This window comes from Thunnus albacares, chromosome 9, assembly GCF_914725855.1.
Source record: "Thunnus albacares chromosome 9, fThuAlb1.1, whole genome shotgun sequence".
Lineage (NCBI taxonomy): Eukaryota > Metazoa > Chordata > Actinopteri > Scombriformes > Scombridae > Thunnus > Thunnus albacares.
The window spans coordinates 12,279,553-12,301,581 of record NC_058114.1 but is presented as its reverse complement, the minus strand read 5'-3'; the positions used below and the strand labels follow the sequence as shown (position 1 = coordinate 12,301,581).

Genomic DNA, 22,029 nt, shown 5'->3' with positions numbered 1-22,029 from the left:
TTAATAGAGAAAAGTGGTTATAAATGAGGCCAGAGATGTATAAGCATGAAACAGTATAATTTATTTTCAGTTCACAGTGCATACATTGTGTGCAGTTGTACCAAGTTACTCATCAATAGCACATTAGATTGACCTCAGTTGTTTTAAGACAGCTGTTTACTCTGCAATGAGAACATGCAAGTGTGCACAGAATCAGAAAATCAGTAAATGGCATATCGAAGAGTTAATCATCATTACAATACCCAAACAAGAGACTGAGAGCAAAAAAAATTGATTAAGGTAACTTCTCCTACACTGTAACTACACTTAAAATATGTCTGATTTCATAAATGAGTGGTTTAGAGGGCAGTGATGTTAATCCTCTTTGTAAAGTTGAACCTGTGTTTTCTGTAAAATCTGCTACATAATCTCTGTCACCTCTCACTCCAAACTTGCAATTTCAGGACTATCATACTTAATATATATATGTTTATTAATTACTTTACGCTGTATTAATAGCAGAGTACCGTCTTACACTGAGGGTTGGGTATTCTTAGCTATAACAAACCTTCAGACATTGAAATGTAAATCCCCTGACAATAACTTCTTCATTGTTTTACATTAGTGTAAACGGGATCAGTCTAAAGCGTTTTTTTTTTTTGTTTTGTTTTTTTTTAATCACCCTCAACAGCAGCTGACTGCTCAAGTATTTCTCCTCTACAGACCTCTGCAGTTACATTTACAGTAGCTGGTAACCAAAAAAGTAGAAATGTTTTCTCCTGCATAAAATGCAAGGCAAATGACATCTAACACTACAATATCCAAATGCAAGGCAGAATGAGTGTATTGTACCAGACCCCATGTAAATTTCCATCATTCTTCGTTTGATGGAAGTGCTAAATACTGAAATAATAATACAAGAAAAAAAAAACATCTGAAAAACTAAACAAAGCAAAATCAATAGCATACAATACATACAGGTACTGTACATACATGCAGATATGACAGTAAGCACTGTACCATGTACAAGCAAGCATCAGTCTGCTTAAATTGATTAGAAGGTGTCAAATGCTTCTTAACATGAATGGCTACATGGGACATTTGTTAATATTCTCTCTCTATATTTTTCTTTTTCAAAAAAATAAAATCTAAAACATTCAAATATTAGGTGTCATTTTTACAACATACAACACCGATCATATATTATCCATGTAAAATATACTCAAGCCAGCAAAAATACATGTCTATTCAGTTGAAAATAATTTCTCATCAATATGAAATCAACTAGAGAATCTCCTCTGAGAAACATTTTTTTTAATGCAGTTAGCTCAGGATGAGGGCGTCTTTTTAAAAAAAAAAAAAAAAGAAAGAGAGAAAACAAAAAGAAAAAGAGCACAAACTATACAAGTAATCACCTAATAAAAGACTCAAATTAAGTACCTATTTAACAAAAAGACAAATAACCCAGAGATCTTCTCTTAAATACAGGCAGGAGGATTCCCGCTGACCACCACAGCAAAGGAAACACTGACTCCAGCTGGACTTCAGCCGAGCTCAATAACAAAACAGCTACGAAAACAACGTTAGAACCCAAGTTCAGTTCAGGTCAGTTTCTGTTTTTCAGGACACAAATGTTTTTGTGTCTGTTTATCATATAAATACCAACGTTTGTAGGGCCTAACTGTGATTTAAGGTGGTCTGAAACATTGCATACTCCTCCTCTCTATAATACTGTACCTTGTTCTGATTATATCGGGTGGTACGCTTACTGTATAAGGCACACCATACACTCTGTCATTAACACTCACAGACACACTTCATCTCACACACAGTTAAATAGTCTTTGATATTTATTTATTTATTTATTTGGGGACACATGTGGCTTACTCCCTTTAGAAACTAATTTGATTGTGATTGTTTGTTTTTCAAGTAGAATCAATGCATTATAAAGTAAAAAAATTACCTTTTTGAATTTTAAATATTTGCATAGTAAATGTTTTTTTTTTTTTTAAAGTGTTCACAATGAATAGGGCCAGTAAAGAAATTATTCTGGAGTCTGTTTTTTAATTTTTCCTTTTTTGGAATTACTAGGACTGATTCCTGGGCTTTTAGAAGCACGCCAAAGACTTTATGAGCAAATCGTTAACGCAGAGCAGCACTCAAAAAGTAGAGAAAAAGCTGCTATTAAACTGCCACACCGACTGGCGTCTGGCATAAATCTTAAGAACAACGAACCATAAATGTAATAATCCCAACACAAGAACACATGAAAAAGCTTTCCTCTTTTCTCTGGGTATGTGGCGACGCAGAGAATGATGGGAACCACGATCCGATCTCTGGACGCAGCGTTTCTCTCCACAGGAGAGTCCGTTATAGAAACACTTTTGACTCTGTACACATTGCATCCATGTAGCTACTCTCTGAGGAGAACCGTATTGCTGCGTTTACAGTACAATCATCAACCACTGCATTACATGACAGTGTGTGACTCTAACCTAGAAGGGCAGAGATTGCATTTCCTCTTGTGACACAAAGACAAGCAAAGAAAGGGAGACAGGCAGAAAGAGTTATAAAAGTCTGGTGATATCCTATATTTTTCTTAATGACAAATAATCCCATGAAAAGACCTAAACCAACAATTAATTTACTTTACTAACAGGTAATCTACGGCTGAAACTAGTCCAGAAGAAATGCACTACGCGTTGTTTGAGTAACGTTTGGAAAAAAATAGCGTCCAGCAGTTTTAGGAAATGATTTTGCCTTTTTCAAAACTAAAAAACTACGATTTTTAAAGATTTTTGTCTACAGTAAAATGAGCTTGGACCCAAATGCCACAAAAGTCTGAACACATTCAGAGACGGAATAATGTAGTTTTTTTTGTTTCGGTCTTCATGTAATTTGTTGACAATAAGAAACATATAGTACAGAGGAATGCCAGCCTCATACTTTAAAGTTCACCTTTTCCGCCTCCGCTCCAAACCTCATGAGCTCTGCAACAACTGGCCGCCATTTTTTAAAAGGTCAAAAGAGTGAAAAATGTCCTGAAAGTACTAAAAGGTAGAAAATTAGAAAAAAAGAGACAACATGAGCGGGAGAATGATGATGTTGGAAAAAGAGAGAAAATAAAAAAATGGAGATTGGGCACTGGCATCAGATCATCCACATTAACATTTTTCTGTATTTGCTCCTCTTCAGAGTGACAGACGTGTCCTGAGGAACACAGGAAGAGGAGCCAGACAGAGAGAGGTTTTCTACATGCACATCTCATTATCTGGAATGCAATTAAAAACAGCAGCTTAAAGCACATCATAAATATTATCTATTCTATGGATCCAGAGAAATACAGTGCTGTTTAAGTACTACTAACTGTTGCATTTAAGATCTGACACTATCAGTGATTCGGATTACAAAGTACCTGTTATGGTATCTATAGATTAAGACACCAGAGTATTAAAAAACAAATCACATGTCCATTTAAGGCATGGTGATAAAAAAAAATATATTACACAGTGTATAATTAGTTTCAAAGGCCCAAGTGGACTTTGTGTCCGAAAAATCCTGTCTCATTTTGTTGCTTTTGCTCAAATAGTCTTAGTGCCAACTAGTAACGACTAAGAACTATTTGTTAATCTACGAGTGCAAATTCAATTTGATCATGTGAAATGTTTGGAACACTGACATGATGGTGTGATGAGGAGATATCGTCCCTTCTTCATCCTAACAAAGTACTGAGTTTTCTTTTTCTAAATTCCTTTCGGGAAGGTGAAAAATTCCTCCATTATCGGTTGGCTACTTATATTTCCCCCAAAATATTATTCATGGGTCTTTTTTTGGGCATTCAGTTGTGAATACGTTACGAGATGAGAAATACATCAAGTGAAAATGTAGGTGTTGTCACGAAATTTAGAGCAATTACAGACAGAAATACACGTTGCAAAAATCTTTCTCTTATCAAGTAATTGTTGTTTGTTATTGAGTACAAAAAGTTGTATTTCCTTAAATCTGCCACTGCAGTAAGATTTTTTATCTTTACTTGTTTCATTTTTTTTCAAGCGTTTTCTGAAATAAAGTTTTATATTTCTTCATTTTAAAGTAAAGACCTGCCTTATTTTTTTGTCAAAAGATACAGACGTTCATTTCAAGGAGAGTTCTACTGGAAAAAAAGATGACATATTCGTACGACATTGGCAGCTTTTTTTTTTAACTTCTTTTAAGAAAATAAGGTTTTTAAGCCTCAATTATAGACAGAAATTATTTGATAAGAAGAAGATCTGTTTTGCAGTGCAGCAATTCTTCCTGTTTTTGTCCTACTGGCTGTGGCTCTCTGTTCGTGGCCACCTGTATGACATCAAATTTGTAACGTTTCCTGATGGTTGAGTGTTGAGATAGAAAAGGTCTGAATTGACGTCTATGACTAATTGTAATAGAATTACAGTGAATAGATTTCAGTAGAACCTATGGCATTTTACAGACACAGAGTCTTTGACATCCTTAAGACTCGTCTGTGGCTTTGCCCTGGACCTGGTGTTGACTGTTGTTGCAGTGAACCTGTGAGAGCTGCAGGCTGGTGTGAAGCACTGAGCCCAGGCAACACATGGACTCAATCTCCTCTAGGAGGCCAGGATCCTGAACCACAGCCGCCCCAGAGCCTTTACCCTGACCCAGACACAGGCCGAGCCCCAGGAGCCCCTCCTTGGACACCTCTTTCTCCCACGGGACCTGCATAGCTGACTGGCTGTTCCTCGACGGGCTCCCCTGACCCTCCATGTGGCCCTTGCTGCCCTGCCTCTGAAGAGCCTTTTCCTGGTAGTGCCTCACTGTCTCCTTGGAAAGCACCTTCCTCCTCAGGATGCTGGTGGAGGCAGTCTGGTTCTGGGCCTGAGGAGGAGGCTCGGTGCTGGCTTGGGGGTCTGAAATGGTCCGAGGCCGGCTCGCTGGTAGAGAATAGTTTGGGTGGGAAACAGTTACGGGAGAACTGTAGGTGTGAGAGAGAGTGGGAGACGGCTGTGTGGGTGTAACTCTATGAGACAGTGAGGGCGAGTAGGAGTAGCGGTCTCCTGGTTTTCGCCCTGGAGGTAGAGCGTGAGGGTCAAGATGTGACTGCTTCTCGAAGGCATCAGTGTCCTTGGCTGGTGCCGTAGCTGTGATGACGGGCATTGGAGGAGCTGCTGCAGGTTTCTTTGACACCTTCAGGTTGCTCTTGTTGGGCTGTCTACGTGGGGACGGAGGAAGGTGTTTCCCGTGGACTGCGCTGTCATCTTGGCCCATGTTCCAGCCTCCCTGATCCCCGCCTGCACCACAGCCACTGTCATCTGCAGGTTTAGACTCGCTGGAAGGTGTTGCCTTGCTCTGGAAATGAAGAAACAGTGAATAACCATAAAAAAACAATTACTTTTATGAAGAGTGTCATCACATATCTGCTCATTATATCACTCAAGCAACATGTGTGCATCAAAGTTTGGTTTAGTCTCAATCTACTTAATGGGTGAAGAAGCTGTAAAGAGTTCACTAAATAGTCACATTTGTTCTTTATTGATGATGCTTGTTGTTAGTATTCACTTCTAGATGTTGACCTTTGACCCATATGAACTCGGAGTGGTTAGTGACATGTTTGACTTGGCTAAAACCAGAGTAAGTCACTTTTTTATTAGTTTCTGTCAGTTGAGCCAAAAACCTCACAGATTTCACTGATTAGTTAGATTAACGCTATGTACTGAACAGTTATATTTGACACCTTGAGCATTGTGAAATATCACTAAATATTTCTAAATTTTTAAATGTAATTAACCCAAGAATTTTGAGGATGATTATTCATGTCAGATATTTCTTCATTTCTAAATAGGACCGGTTATCCTACAAAAGAGTGTGTGCAATAAAACCACATTTGAAGCTAATAATAGACTTTGAGTAGCAGATAAATGGAAGCACTTGTGGTAAAAAAAAAAAAAGTTTTTGGCTTGGGACTAAAGGGTTATTAGATATAATTGTAGAGATACTGTGTAAAAAAGCAAAGCATACTGTAAAGTGGAAGTAAACTATTTGAAAGAGCCCAATATAATGTTTTAAGACCTTTTTAAGACATGAGTGACATCCAGATTTCATAACTCTCTATCTTTAACCATCTATCAACAACAATCTATCCTCATATTTCTGAACATAGTTGGAGACTTAAATCTTCTCTACCCTCTTGATCCCATATTTAAATGACAGCTCTTCCAATGATTTAGTCCTGCTCCCTCTGTTCTTACCGGGACTTTGTAGTCTAAATCATCCATGGATCTGAAGAAGTCCAGGCTCTTGGCAGCGCTGAGTTTGCCTTGCTCCATTGTTGTGGTGTTGAGAGAGTCCAGGATCTCCTCCAGCAGGTTCATCTGGCCTGAGCGGGTGGGTTCAATGTCGAGTTCAAGCGAGTAAGAGTCATCGCTGTCCTCGATGTATGAAGGAACATCCCCGCTGTCCTCTGAGGAGATCCTGCGTTTGGAAGAGACAGCAGTGCTTAACAGTCCTTACATCTGAGTGAGAACATTATTAAATGTCATGTTTCGCATAAAAACTTTTTAGAGAACATCAAGATGGGAATTGTATTACTGGACAACCGGTCAACATTTAGACTGTGAGATTCTTTGGAAATAAGCAGTTACAGTGTATGGTTGACACGTCTTATGCTGTTACTAAACATGTCCACTTGGGGGCAGTATTATCATGAGTAAAAAACATGGAATCTGCTTGGAAAAGCACTTTTCTCTTGTCAACTTTGTTAAAAATAAAATGTATCAGTCAACCTGCAGACGTTATCATATCTTGACATACATACTTGAAACAACATGAAAATAGCTATAGGTCATAAAAACAGGAGTACTTACTTGCTCGCACTGTCCAGCTCATCATCATCGAGCCCGTAGCCAAGATCCCGAGGGCCCATGCTCACGGGAAACTTGTTGAAGTTGTGCTGTTAATGAGAATAACACAGCAATTGGATGTAGTTAGACACAAAGAATAAAATGATAAAGCAAAATAAGTGGACCCAGGAGGAGGGGGGGGTGGTCTCAGCTTAAAGATGCAAGTCTCCTGTTATAAATCTTGAGTCTAAACAAAATATAGTGTTCTGCTGAAATATAGCTTTTCATAAAACTACGACTTTGGACCCAAAAGACAAAAGCTGCAGGTCTGGTGGGTCCCAATAAGATAGGAATACTAGCTTGTTTTAATGGGCCTGGACCCTAAGGGTTGAGACTAAATTTGTCAAATTTGGGTCTAGGGATAAAAATCTTTAAGATCCCCTGCAGTATTTTATCAAACTCAGCATTTTATGTGAACTACAAGGCACTTAACCACTACGAGCGAGGATATGGGAAACTGCATTAATCATTTGCATTACGACACCAATGCACGTGATTGTATTTGTCAGTGTAGCGTGTTGAATGATCAGTGTGTACTGTAGTTGTCTGACACAGTGGGTTTAATAAGCCACCTGTGTACCATGTTTAATGGGCGGGTTAAAGAAGAGACATAAGCTTTACAGAGCGGGGCAGGACTCTCCCCATGGGAGCACAAATCTGCCCCAGGCCACTTATTAACATGCCTTCCACTAAGACGCACATGTTCCTCTCTCACTGCGTGTGCATGTTCGCTTATGTTAGCACTATCTCTCACTTTCTAATTGACACTCTCTTCATTTTGTCTATTTATCTTCTTACATATTGCTGCTCACCTCCTTAATATCTCAAATTGTCCTTCAGTGGGTTTTTTCAACACACAAGTACAGTACTCATGGGGTACAGTTAACATGCTAGCACTGTTAACAATCCATATGTGCGTTAGCAGCAGGAAGTTACTCTTACGAAATGGGGGGTGGGGGGGCACCGCAATGTTTTCCCTGTTTTTTTTTTTTACACTCCACCTTTTATTTTTCTCTACATGTTTCTCTGTAAACTTAGCCACGTTATCAAAGCCCATCACTGAGGAAAAGGTCTCTCACAACCCTAAAAGTGAACAGAGAAGACAGCGAGTGTTTAAGAAGCACAGAGAGTAGTGTTTGTGCTTTCAGAGACAGGAAGGTGGAAGAATAGTCAGAAACACAAATGAACACAAAACCAAAAGAATGATGGAAGGAAAGTAATGAATGAATGATGAAAAGGAAGGAAGGAAATATTGAAAGGTGAGGAAAGATTCCTCAAAGCCCCAAAGAATGATGGGAATAGAGGGGAGGGTGGGGTGTCAGTATTGGAACCGTGAACCAAGCCGGTCTTGATTAGCCGACGCAGTGCCAGCCAGACAGGCGGAATGTAACGTGTGGCTGGCCTGGCCTCATTTAGGGCCTGTGTTCGGCCAGGGAAGACACACACACTCAGTCGCATACACACCCTATTACAAAAACACAAAGAGTTAAAGTGCCATTTTCTCCATAAAAGTCAGCGGAGGAGATGTGTGCAGTAGCCACTTAAGCCTCTCAGCCATCGGGCTAAACACGAACACATGTGGTGGCACTGCTGATTGGCCAACCCGCTCCCCTTCCATGGTAGCTTGGAGCTATAATGAAAGAGATTTCAGAGGGGCTCGGGCCTGGGATCCCTAAACAGCCTTTAATGGATTCCTGTGTCAGGGCAGTAAATCTGGGACCAGGCTGACATGCCAGCCAGCCAAAGCGGGCCGACAGAGCGGAGATGCACCTGTGAGACACTTGGGGAGGGTGGGCTTTGGACAGAAATACTTGCACACAAACACTATAAACACATGCAATGTATGTTCATGGTGCGTGCAGTTATTTAGACTGTTCATTTGAGCAACAGAGCTGTGTTTAGGGAAGCAGGGCCTCTCTCTGCGTCTAGGTGTTTATTAAAGCAAGGTGAACCCAAACACAACCAGACACAGGTCATGAAGCCTGGCCCTCTGATCTCTGTTACAGCTTTGGTGCCGTCTACCCAAAAGGAAGTTCCATAGGGAGCAGTAAATGGATGGTACCTCACTTCACGGCTTTATCAATTTGTCATTCCCTCTCTTCACTGTGACCCTTTAGCGCGGCAGTTAAGATTAAACTATTTACAACAACTGAGCATTTTACGATAGCGAAGCGCCACATTTGGCACAGGAGTTGGTTTATGATACTTTTTCAGAATGGCAAACATATTGTATTAATTTTACTTGTAATGTGAGATACAAAGTGTGCTTTTCTCCGTTACGTTACTTGAATATAATATTACTGTTGCTCAAGACCTGTCGATGTGAGATTTGTGAAATTTGTCGTACTGTATGTCAATGTAAAAAAAAACAACAATAAAACAAAAATATTTTTTTGAGGACACTTCAAATTTTAGACATTCACAATGAGATATTCTCAACCAGTGCAAACGGGTCCCGTGTTGAAGCTATGACAGCTCAGCCACCATCCCGTACCTCCCCAGGCCTGACAGGACAGCGGAAAGCATGAAATAGCAGAACAACAGATTATCATACTGCTCCTTCATTAGCTTCACGCTGTCGGCTAATGAGAAGCTGAAAGTTGAAAATGAAAAAAAAAGTGACTCTCCCCGCCATGCCTTCCTGTCTCCCATTTCCTCCCTCCATCACTCAGCTGTCAGTGACAGATGTCACTATTTCAGTCGGTCTGGTTCTTGCTTCCTTCCTCTCCACTACGTTGCCACAAGTGAGACTGCACAGAACGCTGAGACCGAGAGCGAACCAGTCAGGGGAAGATACAGCAGAGCAAAAGGAGTCATGAAAATAATAAAAATGGTCCGGTTATTTCAGTAAAACTAGCTCAAACCAGTATTTTGGAAGAGGGAGAGAAGCCTCTTGTGTTTCTTAAATCAAGGGAAAAAAATTGACATCTCTTGCACTCTTTTCTTCTCTGAGGGAAACATTTCTTTATTATTTTTATGTTATTTTGTTATTTTAATGCTTTGATCTGATTTCCTGAGTACTTGGCTAAAGAAGTAAAGGAATCTTGATTACCTTTAGTTCAGGCTTCAGACGAAAAAATAAAACACACACTATATCTTCAGTGCAGATTACATGCCTTTACAGTCCTGGACTGCCAGTAAATGAGGGTAGAACTGTAAACATGACTAAGTAATCTTCTACCCTAAACCTTTATACCCTGAGCCTCCTAATACAATAAGTAAAGGTATTAAATATATCTAAGGGGCCTCAAAAAAGTCTTCAGATTTGATACAACAAATTATATTTCATTTCTGTGGTTATGAGAGGAAAATAGTCATCACCATCCATTTTAGTAGCTGCATTTGGAGAAACAAACTTTCCTTTCCTCTTCCCTTCCTTCCCTGCATGAATGGTTATGAGGAACAACTATGCCTCTCTGTGACAGGGCCAAACGCTAGTGGACTTTAATAGCCAGTATTACATTATACATTTCATATGGTATTTCTGAGTGGGCACTGATCTCATAGCTTGGCAGAGTCTATAAAGAGATGCCGGTAAAATGCAAACAAACCTTGGGGAGAATCAGAGCCTTTGCAGAAGTACGGCCAAGTCTGTGTCTGCCTGTTTAAGAGCTGCTCACTCGAAAGGGGGGGAAAAAAACAGCGTTTGAGGCGAGATCTACTGCTCATCTGTCCAACTGGCTGTTGCTGAAAGCCCACTTCCTTTTCGCTTAAAACAGGAGCCATATGAAAGAAGGGAAATGTGCATTATGCTCATTCTACTTGACTAAACTAAACTCATCCAGTAAAATCACCAGGTGTCTTTCTGTGAATGGCTGCAGTGCAGTACTTTGAATGTGCCAGGAGATGGCACTTTGGTTTCAGTGAGGAAGCCAGTTGGGTGTCTGAAGTGGGGCGAAACTCAGTGAAGTAGAGGCTACAACACATACAAATAATCGCGTGAACACACAGCCGCTCACATAGCTACTGTATGGACAGCGCCACTGCATTTAAAGTTCATTGTGAGGCATGTTAACAGTCAACCAGCAATATTTATCCTCAATATTAATTGTACAATGACCATTATGAGCATATTTGAGCCGTTTTCAATTTGGAATCATATCAAAAATGTCATTATTATGAATTATAACCAACACATGCCGTATGCGCTATAATCTACCTTACACGAATATACTTTGAAATAGTTATTAGCTATTATATTTACATTGCTTGTGCATACAGTCCATGTTATAGCATTTTCAGTCATATACTGAATAGAATGCACACTCGTTGACTATATAATGTGTTATGCGCAATACTTCAAGTTAAGTGTTGTTGTATTAAAAATACATATTAGTGTAAGCGTGTTTAACTCCAAGACAAATGATAGTTCTTCATCCTGAAATCATCATCGCACAAACACAGACACTTCACAAGTCATGTGTACAGTGTACATATGTGTCCACTGGCCATGAACACATGAGCTGTCTCCCACTGATGGAACACACACACAAACACATCCAACCATGGATTCTCTCTCTCTATCTCACACACACACACACACACACACACACACACACACACACACACACACACACACACACACACACACACACACACACACACACACTGCAGCCTTTACACACTGAAGTATCCATGTGACTTTGTTCCTCTGATTTACATCTGTGTTAGCTCCCTATTTCCCCTCCACCCTGAGCTGTGTGGTGTTTTCCGGGCTGGCATATCTCCTGCCCCACCAGGTGAAGAGGCCAGAGCCTGGGGCTGAGCCCAGCCACAAGCCTGCTGGCTGTCATTGTCCATTACACTGTCCCAACCTCTACACTCCTCTGCTCTCTTTACAGCTGTCACTCTGTTGCCTCCAACCTGAGGCAAACTGCTAAATGCATGCATGTTTGTGTACATGCACACACATACATGCTCATGTAAAAGAAAATGCTTGGGTAAAGATACACTTTATACAGTATCTGCAGACGCTTACAGCACAATATCGCAGCGGCACACACATAAACAAACACCAACTACACTAAATCTGTAACAGAATCTCAAAACCAGATGTGGCACTCACACACAAACCCATTCAGAAGCCAGAACAATAGTTGTTGTTTGTTGTATCAGACAAGAAGTCAGCAGTCCAATTCAGTCTTGTTTTTTGTCACACAAAAGGATTACTCCTCCGTTCTTAATCAACAAGCTCACCAAACACTACAAATCACCCACATTGCCGGATACAGCTGAAATATGTATGCATATGACAGCAGCACTTTCACTTTGGTACATGTGTTGGCTGATCAAATAGAATATGAATTTCATTACTCTCATTACTTTGCTATGATTAATTAAAGGAGCTACTCCCTGATCATTCATTTCATTTCAAGGACAGACATGGAGGGGTTTTCTGAAAATGAATGATAAAAATGTATCAGCCTTTTTCTTTTCATAGAGTATGGAATTTCTTTAATCAGATCACATTTTTTGAGATTATGACAGCGCAAAAATATTTCTGAATTTATGCAGCAGGTGAATAAGCCTTTGTTGGTCACTTGGTCAAAGGAATGGACACGCGGAGAGGATACCGGGAGGAGGTGTAGCCAAGGATATAATACAAAAAAATATGTCAATATGTTATTTGGTTTGTCTTATAGTAAATAATGAGGTGAGCTTAGTGTTGAATATCTTTAAATAAGCAGAATCATTGCTCTTGCTTCAATATATTTCCACCTTCATTAAAAAGAAGACAAGTAATATTTCTTTCTTATTTTAAATATTTGAACATTTTAAAGTTGAACTTAAAGATTGTTAATGCAAAGATGAGACAAAGTGGATTGTATGGACAGAGGCGAGACCTTGGTATGTCTACAGACAGGGAGTGAGACCATATTTTATAGAAAATGCGGGTAGGTTTAGGCACAGCTCTATAGGAGCCTGTGTGTGGGCAGGTGTGTGGATAAAGGTACGTTTTTCTATTTTTTTCATTATACTTAACCTTCATTTAACCAGGTTAGTCCCACAGAGATCAATTTCTTGTGCACCTGGTCAAGACAGCTGTGGGCAGAACAACAGTATCGAGATTTCATAGGAGGCAATCTCAGAAAAAAAAAACAAAAGAAAGGTGAGAGACGCAGCGAGGTAAGACGCAGTAAGAACAATAGCTATGACTTCCTATAACTGCAATGTAATTATGGTGTGCTTTAAGCAGCCAGTTACAAGTAAAAGTACAAAAGGTAGCAACTTAAAACTAAAAGTATCTTTATTTTATTATATTCTTGCCAAATGATTTTCCAGATTTTTGTAAACAAATAGCATTCTTCCTGAATTTAGCATAAACATTTTGTATGGGAACGAGTTAATTTTCTTGTATAATTACTGTGCTTTAATTTTTGTGTAATGACAGAAAACAAACTAATGGGACTATTCTGAAAACCAACAAAACACAGAAAGCATCAAACATTTCCAGAAGAATGTCCTGACAAATGTTTTGGAGAGTTTCAATCTTTCAGGGGTTATTGCACACTGACAGGCCATAAATTATCAGGGCTTTCTAGGCTTCTCAATTTTCAGTCTTAGCTTCAGTTGACAGAAAAGAATCTTGGGTTGTCAGACTTTTTAGACACAAAACCCAGGAGGGTTTGGAAAGGGGTTTTAATGTGTATGGGCCGGGCGAATATACTGATATACCAGAGTTATAAACTATAATGTTTATAAAAAGTAATGGAAGGAAGGCAAAGTTAAAAAAAGCAGAATGGCAAGAGCATTGTGTATAGAGAATCAAATGGACTATATACAAACACAAACACACACACAAAACCAGTGCTCTGGGACATGCTATCCTGTGTCCTGTGTGTGCCTCTTCCAGTGGTCTCCGGGGACCCGTTACTGTGGCAGTGAACAGGCCTCAATGGCAGGGACAGGGGTGTGAGCGTGTGTGTGTATATCCTGAATATGGTGTGCCCGTGTTTGTGGGTGTGTGCACACATCAATTGCATGTTAACTGTTAATCTGTGTGTGTGTGTGTGTTCATGTGTGTGTTGGCCCAGCTTTGTGTGTGCATTAGCTGGGGGAGGGTGTCCGAGGAGGCTTTTAGAAAAGCCCTAATTGCCGTTCCTCTCCTCTCCCCGGCCGTCACACCTTCCTCTGCGCTAAGGCTTTCCAGCCTCATCACACACACAGGAAACACAACGCTAATTAGAGACAGCACAACCTCTCCTAATCACACTCTTACATGACTGTGACCAAAATGTCAGCGTGTGCATGCAGGCAGGGTTTTTTTTTGTGTGTGTGTGTGTTTTTTTTTAAGCTGAATTGGGAGTCTACTTTTTTTTTTTATTTAGCAGTAAGAGGTGGAAGAGCTCCAGCTGTGAGTACAGAGGTAAAGATATGAGGTGGGAGATATAACTAGTATCCCTGAGGCTGTGTGCATGTGTTCAGTACTGTACAGAAGTGTGCAATTTTAATTACTTGAAACTAAACTTTCAAAGCTAAGAGATATATGTGAACATTTACATTTATAGCACACTACAATGTTCGGATTTTCAAATGTTAACTCTCCTGATGAATTTATTGATGAATGCGTAGTTTGTGAGCGCGCATGTGCTTGCACATCGCATGCCAGTTCTGCACACAACAAAGAAAAAAAAAAAAAAAAAAACGTGCTACCCACTTATGGTGCAAAAGCAAATTCTTCAGAGGAAATGCTGACCAGCAGATGAGTTGCTTCTACTGTCCGTGCTGTTCAGAGAAAAATACTGAATGTACAACATGAGTGCGTTGAAAGGAAAAAAAAAATGCTTATCATTACATTTGGCACCCTGACAAACTAATGTGCTTCCAAGAGTTGTTACAAGGGAGAGAGAGGGAGAGAGAGAGAGAGAGTAGGGGGAGAAAGGGGGAGAGACAGGAGAGGGATGGAGATAAAAGAGAAAGAGAGAGTGATGTGAAGATGGAGAAAAGAAAGGAATGAGAAGAAAAAGTGGACGGAAGGAGTACAGAAGTGGAACACTGCATCCATGTCGATCAAGTGAAAACTGAGCTCTGGTATGATCAGTGTAGCTGTAGTTAACTCATTTACTGATGTGCGTGTGTGTGTGTGTGTGTGTGTGTGTGTGTGTGTGTATCATACCCGTCTCATCTTCTGCAGTCTCCTTGGAGACAGGCTCTTGGTGCTGGTGGGAGACCCTGCACAGATAGTCATCCCCTCTTCTTCTTCTTCCTGAGAGGAAGAAATGATGAATATAAATCTTAGATATTTTGTGTTATACATGAATTAAACTATCATCATAACTAAAATATCAGTGAGTTTTACGAATCCTGTATGTTTGCATAAATGTGAAAGGTCCAAACCGCAACACATGTGATGCATTTCTACCATATAAAAGTTCATCCAATAGGTTTCTGAACTGAAGAAATGCTGCTATTTGTCCAGTTTGCTGCTATTTCTCAGTGACATTTATGAAAGTTAAAGTGGGAGTGTCAATATTTTCCTTATTGTCAGAAAAAATCCCATGAAAAAACAAAACTAACAATAAAATAATCCGACTAACAAGTGTTGCCTGTGTTGCTAAAGTCTGCCAAACCCACCGTTGCACTGGGTGTCATTTTTATTACAACGAATATGGGCACTGTAGTTTATTTTGAGTAGTTTACACACACATGTACACACATCCCATAAATGCTCATTACGCACCAAATCCGCAGCTGAAAATAGTCCCAAACAAATACGCTATTTACTCATATTTGAATAATGCTTGCTAAAAACTACAGTGCCCAGCTGTTTTAGGAAATTAGTCTCAAGAGTCACAGACATGGTAGTGAATCATAAAGTATTAAGAGATGCATTGTTATTTTTGGTCTTCATGGGATTTTTTTTTTTGACAATAACAGAAATTAGCCTTAAAACTTTTTCTCTAGCAGGTTATAACAACAATAATCAGTTGAATGTCAATATGTTTGTCCTTTTAGTGTCCTAGTGTAGATGTCTACAGCTGGCAGAGACATAAAAGCTTTGCAGAATAAGTGTGCTCCTAAGAACTAGAATTAATTTGTCTTCTGAAAGCCTTGGAAATCTGTTTAACTTCAGAATCAAATAGATTTAAGCATTTCTATTTGCCACTCCTGGCTGTGCACGCGTGTTTGTGTGTGCATACACTTTGCAGAACACTGCAAACTCCTCTTGTTCATCATCAGTGCCATCTCTCCTCAATTTCCCACTGACAGATCAAACTGCTATTGCCTTATCAAATCCATCAGGCTTATGGAAACATACACCTCGTTACATTAGCTTTGAGGAAATCACAGGCTTACTGATGAAATATGCAGACAATAAAAGAGAAAGAGGGGCCAGGGCTCGGATGACATGACAGGCCATAGCCAGAGGGGCGTTGGTTAAAAATGTACAGCCCTGAACAAAGCGCTAAGCAGGCTTCAACAGTCATTAAAGGCCCCTGCATCAGAATCACACACTCCATGTAAAGCAGCTTTCCTGTCTGTTTCTATGAGGGGGGCGTGTGTCTCTCCGTGTGCCTCAGAACAGAGTTATGTGTACATGTGTGTATGCGCTCTTCTACGAGTGTGTGCACGTGAGTCAGAGAGGTGTGAAGGTCTGCGCCGCTCACCCTCGCTTTAAGTCTGCCCTTAATGTCCCGGATGCCCCTCTTGGCATGACTCTTGGCCTAGGAGGAAAAACAAAACACACATGCGCACATACGCACACCCACAGATTATTAATCAAAACATGTTGCATTAACATTCTGTTCTGGTTTCATGTAACATCAAGAAAGGCTTTGATCCCTGTGGCAAAAACACAGAGACAAAAGGCTGGATAAGAGAGCTTCGCACACTAACAGGAGGCAATAACATGAAAGGGAACCCTGACCACCTATTGTACAGCACATAACGACACAGTGCTGCTCATCAAACATAGTCTAGTCAAGAACAATTCTCCCATTCCCTCCACAGCCAATTTCAAACAGGCAAGAGTTGCTAATTTCTCATATATGCAAGCGTGCAACGTGTCATCATCGGAGCTCTATTTCAATGAATTTTCAAGACTTGATGATTCGAGTTACGGTGTGTACATATTGAACAAGGAAGTGCATCAAGCTACACTGATGTAGACGCCTATTAACGCAGTTTTGCAGAGGAACGTACCTTTATCACAGCGGTGTTGATGAGTGCTCCTCCTCTCTGTTATAGACACAGAAAATTATTAGTCAGTCACTTAGAGGCGTTTTGAGTGAGTTTAAACACATATATATACACATTTCAACCCCATAATTTGTGTCATATTAATTACTGACATATGCACACAGGATCATTATCATTTATCTACTTTACTATAACATTTCTGTTGTCCAAATTAATGACTTAGAGGAAACTGTTACAAAGATCTAAGAAAAATATTTTACACATAAAGAATAACAGATGAACACAATTCATTACATTGATCATCTGTTTGATTATTCTATATTTGATTTTGCATTCATTTGCCATAGAGTGATGCACAGTATATCGGTGTTTAAAAAGAATATCAAAATTTCAAAACACATGATGCGACCCCAGCGCACAAGCCTAACTTTCGTTGTCAAACTCCCTCTACAGCTGTAAACGGTATTGTAATACAACTTCAGTAAATTAGTGGTGACACCAGACAAAGTATCATATCGCTGAGCCATGATAAACTGCATGATTCATAGCATTCAGGAGGTTTTTATTTAGAAGCAGACTAAGACAGCGATGGAAGGGACCGTGCGTGATTGATTTCTACTTTGAGCTCTGCAGACTGACATTATGGTACCCAATATCTCTCTGTGTCTGTCTTCTTTTTCTCTCCGACTTACTGCATCTCTCCCAGTTCCTTTGGCGTCTCACTCTTTTTCTCTCTCTGTTTGGTCTTTAGTGTAAGCACAAAGCGTCGGCTAAACGGCTAAACAGAGTAAATGGCAGACAGCATTTCAGAAGTCGGCAGAGGGAGAGGAGGAGAGGGGCCGAGGTGAAGGCCCCTCTTATAGATCCCTGTCAGTCAGGAAATGTGAACTTTAACAAACCTTTGAAGAGCACTCTAGAGAACTAATTCAGCCTTAGCTGACGGCGGGGGGAGAGAGGGGAGGGTGAGGGAGAGATACTCAGTGAGTGAGAAAGAGAGAAAGACAGAGGGGGGTCTGTGACAGAGATGAAAAGAGAGAGAGAGAGAGAGAGAGAGAGGGAGATAAAGAGAGATAGATAGTGAGGAAACGGAGAGGAGGAAAGAGACGGAAAGGAGATGAAGAAGGAGGGAGAGATCTATGTTCTTGGGTCGGTTCAACGAAGTAACGCCTGTGCTTGCTGCCAGATCAACATGTCATGTCGGAGGACGTCTTGTCACGTCAAATCACTCCTGTCTCCCTCCCTGTCTGTCTCCACTGTCCTGCTGCACGCGCCGCTTCACACACCAAACTGCACTCGAGCTGGATCTGTACATTCAAGCAGCCCTTCACTCCAAAGGCAACACCACGACTTCAAACATTTAGTCGTGTCAATCACGCTTTCAATTAAATATAACTCGGGAGTAAAATGAGTGAAACATTAAAAAAAGCCATAGATAAAAGCATTCAGTTATGATACACAGGACATTCTGTGAATACCTTTACAGTGTGCATCCATTGCTGATAAGACCTCGAGTTACCTGAAGGGATGTATAAAACACAGGGAATATGAATTAATCATTTTGCACTCAGTAGCATTGCATTAACATTGCAAAAGCAAAGCTAACTCTGTATATTACACTGTGACACAGTCCTATAGAAAGATACGCACACACACATTATTGAGCCTTTCAAATTTAAGACAGGTTGATAAAATTTAAAAAATGAAAGCTCTGTGATATATCTTTGGATTACACATATCTTTATTCTGTAAAACTTGCAACATTAAAAAGATATTTTCTTCTTTTGTTCCTTTATAATAAAAAATAAATAAGGAATAGGATTAACTGTTGATTGTAAAATTAGTGTATAAAGGAAAATAAAGGAATTATAAGTGTAGAATGGAGGACTGTATAAAAGTTGTGATTTTCTCACAGTTTTCAGAGGAATTACAGATGACAATGTAGGTTTGGTTCAGGATCATAATTGATAAGCTCACTAATATGATGAATGTTTAGCTGGTACATCTGTTTTTTTTTTCCCCTCCATGTAAATACGACTCAAACCTGAGGTGTTAGGATCAAAATGACATAATTTGTCTGAGCGTTCCTGTGGGATTTGTTTCACACTCAAACTTCTGATGTCTCGGGCACAGTCTCTACCTGTTATGACACTCATTGCTGACAAAACATTATTAATTCTTTCATCAGTCTTCTTTTGCCACATCCAATCCAGATTTACAAGTAACCTTTTTTATCAGCTCCAATAGAAGATTTTTTTGTTACACATGACATTGTAGACGCATGTCAAATATAACAAATTAAACCGATTCACAATGGAAGGTGGAGCCTGAAAAGACCCGTTTCAAGGCATAATTCAAAGCTTGATGTTGTCTTTTGTGTCAATCATAATTACATTATATTCTTCCAAAACTAACACAGTTCATCGGTGCATTAATAGAAGTGCTTTATATGGTCGCATGTGAGTTCAAAACTCACAGCTTCTTCAAAAATGACTCGACCGATGGGCAGTTTTAAAATGTTTTAAAATTCACGTATTGTAAATGTATTCAAAAATGTTACAGTATATGATTTTAAACCTTTCTGATCAATTAATCACTTTTGTTTTGTCTACTTTGTACCTCTAGCTGTTTAAAAGTTTTGAGACTAGTTTGATTTTATGTGTCCATTGAAAGGTTTTGAATGTCTTCTGTTTTTTTTTTTTTTAATTTTTATGACTTTAAAAGGTTTTGTTTTGTTCACTCTTCTTACATCTTACTTTGGCACAATACCTTCTGCCTTTTGCATGAAATATGGCAAATCAATATAATCTGACTAATTGATGAACAGGTCTGGCACTACTCACTTCCACAGAAGCCCCCCTCTGTGATCTCTTCTTCAAACACGTCGGTGAAGCCGCGGCCTGCGTTCAATTTGGCCAGCCGTCCGTCGATGAACTACAACCATAAATTACAACTTGCTTATTAAAGAGGGGAGGAGGGGGAGAATGTGGACACACTTAAACAGACACACACACACACACACACACACACACACACACACACACACACACACACACACACACACACACACACACACATACATAGACACAGATTCAAACACTCAGGCAAAAGTGGGTGTTATTAATCCTACCTGACGGAAACTACATCCCAAGATTAGGTGGTTTGCAGGTAATAGGGATTTGGTAATGTGTAGCAGGTGAGGGATTAGGGCAGCAGACTACATGCTGCACACTGTCTGAGACATGAGGAAGTTTCATTTCCTCCCTTTGTAACATGGAGCGCATAAAACTCCATCTCATAAATATGGGCCTAACAGCCAAGACGGCTACAGCTACACATTTCACGAAAGCACACAAATGCACGTAAATATGTTACACAAGTAAAAGTAAACACACATGTAAATTGACACATACGTAAATGATACAATAACAACATTCTTTAAACATTAAAGCATGATAAATGTCTTGTGAGTTTTAGTAATAACCGTTATAAAAGCAGGGATGAGGTGAGGAGGACGAAGAAAAAACAAACTGATGTCTTTAATGGTTACAAACACATTAAAAGGTTTTTTTGTTTTTCATTACAAGAACTTTTGCTTTCCTCCGAGTTTATAGGCTCAGTGATCTGCTGATCTTGTATGTTGTCTATGTAGTTTTTGTATGTATGTATGTACATGTGTACGTTTGTATGTATTTATGTATGTGCAGTATATTTATTTTTTAATTTTTTTAATTTAACCTTTATCTTACCAGACAAGACATTAAGAAGATTCTTATTTACAATGACGACCTGGCAAATGCCAGAAGACATTTGAAAGAGTGAAGGAGAGTAGGGGACAAAAAACAAACAAACAAGCAAAAAAAAAAAACAACAAAAAAAAGAAGAATGTCTAATTAATCAAACAGAAGAAAAACATTTACAAGTATCATTAAAATATCCGTAAGTAGGCCCTTAAAGGCAGTGAAAGAAATAAACTTATCCAGTTTTAGTGTTTTTTTGTAACAAATTCCAATCATTAGCAGCAGCAGACGGGAATGACAACAGGCCAAAGGATGTGTTGGATTCAGGAGCATTTACTCTGATGTAAGAGGAAGGCCGCACATTGTACATGGCCACAAATATTGGTTGCAATATATATATATGTACTAACCATAAAAAATCTTTGATTTCAACAAAACAATTATAGGAGTGGAGATCACTTAGTCACACACATGGTACACTGTTTTCTGTTAACTAAATACAACCACATTGACCTCGAATTGCTGTTAGTTTCCTGCCCCATCGTGAGTAATGTAAGCAAATGTCTGCAAGGATATAATTCTTTCTGGTGACATTCTGGGGCTAATCTTGGGCAGGTGTAAAAACACGTGCAGCGGCAATATTCTTTATTAATTCTCAAGGTGTTATGCCACAGACCAGACCTATAACCCCGAATGTCTGACTGTCACTGACTGACTGATTCACTGAGTGATGAAGTTAAACCATTGGTCGGTATTGGCTGTTGCTCTTTCAAAATGAACTGGCGCAATTTCAATTTCGTTCTCAGGGGGTGTTTACAGTGGAGCTCCTAGCACAGAGTGAGCGCAGTCCTGAAATAGATTTTAAAGGACTAGTTTGTGGGATTTAGTGGCATCTAGCAGTAAGGTTGCAGATTGCAACCAAATGAATACCCCTCCCATCCTCCTCCCCTTCCAAGCGTGTATAAGAACCTAGGGTGGCCACAATACTTGCGAAAAATGCAAAAGGCCCTCTTTAGAGCCAGTGTTTGGGTTGTCCTTTCAGGGCTACTGTAGAAACATGGCGGGCAACATGGCGGGCTCTGTGAAAGACGACCCGCTCCCTTTGTAGATATAAAGGGCTCATTCTAAGTTAACAAAAACACAACAATTCTTATTTTCAGGTGATTACACACCAATTAAAACATATTGAATATTATATTCCATTTCTGCCAAGTCCGTTCAACTAGATGCCACTTAATTCTACACACTGCACCTTTAAAAACACACATTTACCG

General features: G+C 39.6%; 1 protein-coding gene across 3 annotated transcripts in view; it reads right to left on the bottom strand.

Moving 5' to 3' along the window:
- Positions 1-38: 38 nt before the first annotated feature.
- Positions 39-22,029, bottom strand: part of dennd1b (DENN/MADD domain containing 1B) — a 108,499-nt gene continuing 86,508 nt past the window's right edge. For all 3 annotated transcript variants that reach the window (XM_044361525.1, XM_044361527.1, XM_044361526.1), the window contains 8 exons: positions 19,859-19,949; positions 18,494-18,534; positions 17,022-17,057; positions 16,487-16,543; positions 14,995-15,084; positions 6,843-6,928; positions 6,228-6,450; positions 39-5,328 (listed from right to left, as the gene is read on the bottom strand). In XM_044361525.1, coding sequence (XP_044217460.1) covers positions 4,471-5,328; positions 6,228-6,450; positions 6,843-6,928; positions 14,995-15,084; positions 16,487-16,543; positions 17,022-17,057; positions 18,494-18,534; positions 19,859-19,949 — 1,482 coding nt within the window. In that variant the 3' untranslated portion in view covers positions 39-4,470. The remainder of the gene's footprint in view (positions 5,329-6,227; positions 6,451-6,842; positions 6,929-14,994; positions 15,085-16,486; positions 16,544-17,021; positions 17,058-18,493; positions 18,535-19,858; positions 19,950-22,029) is intronic.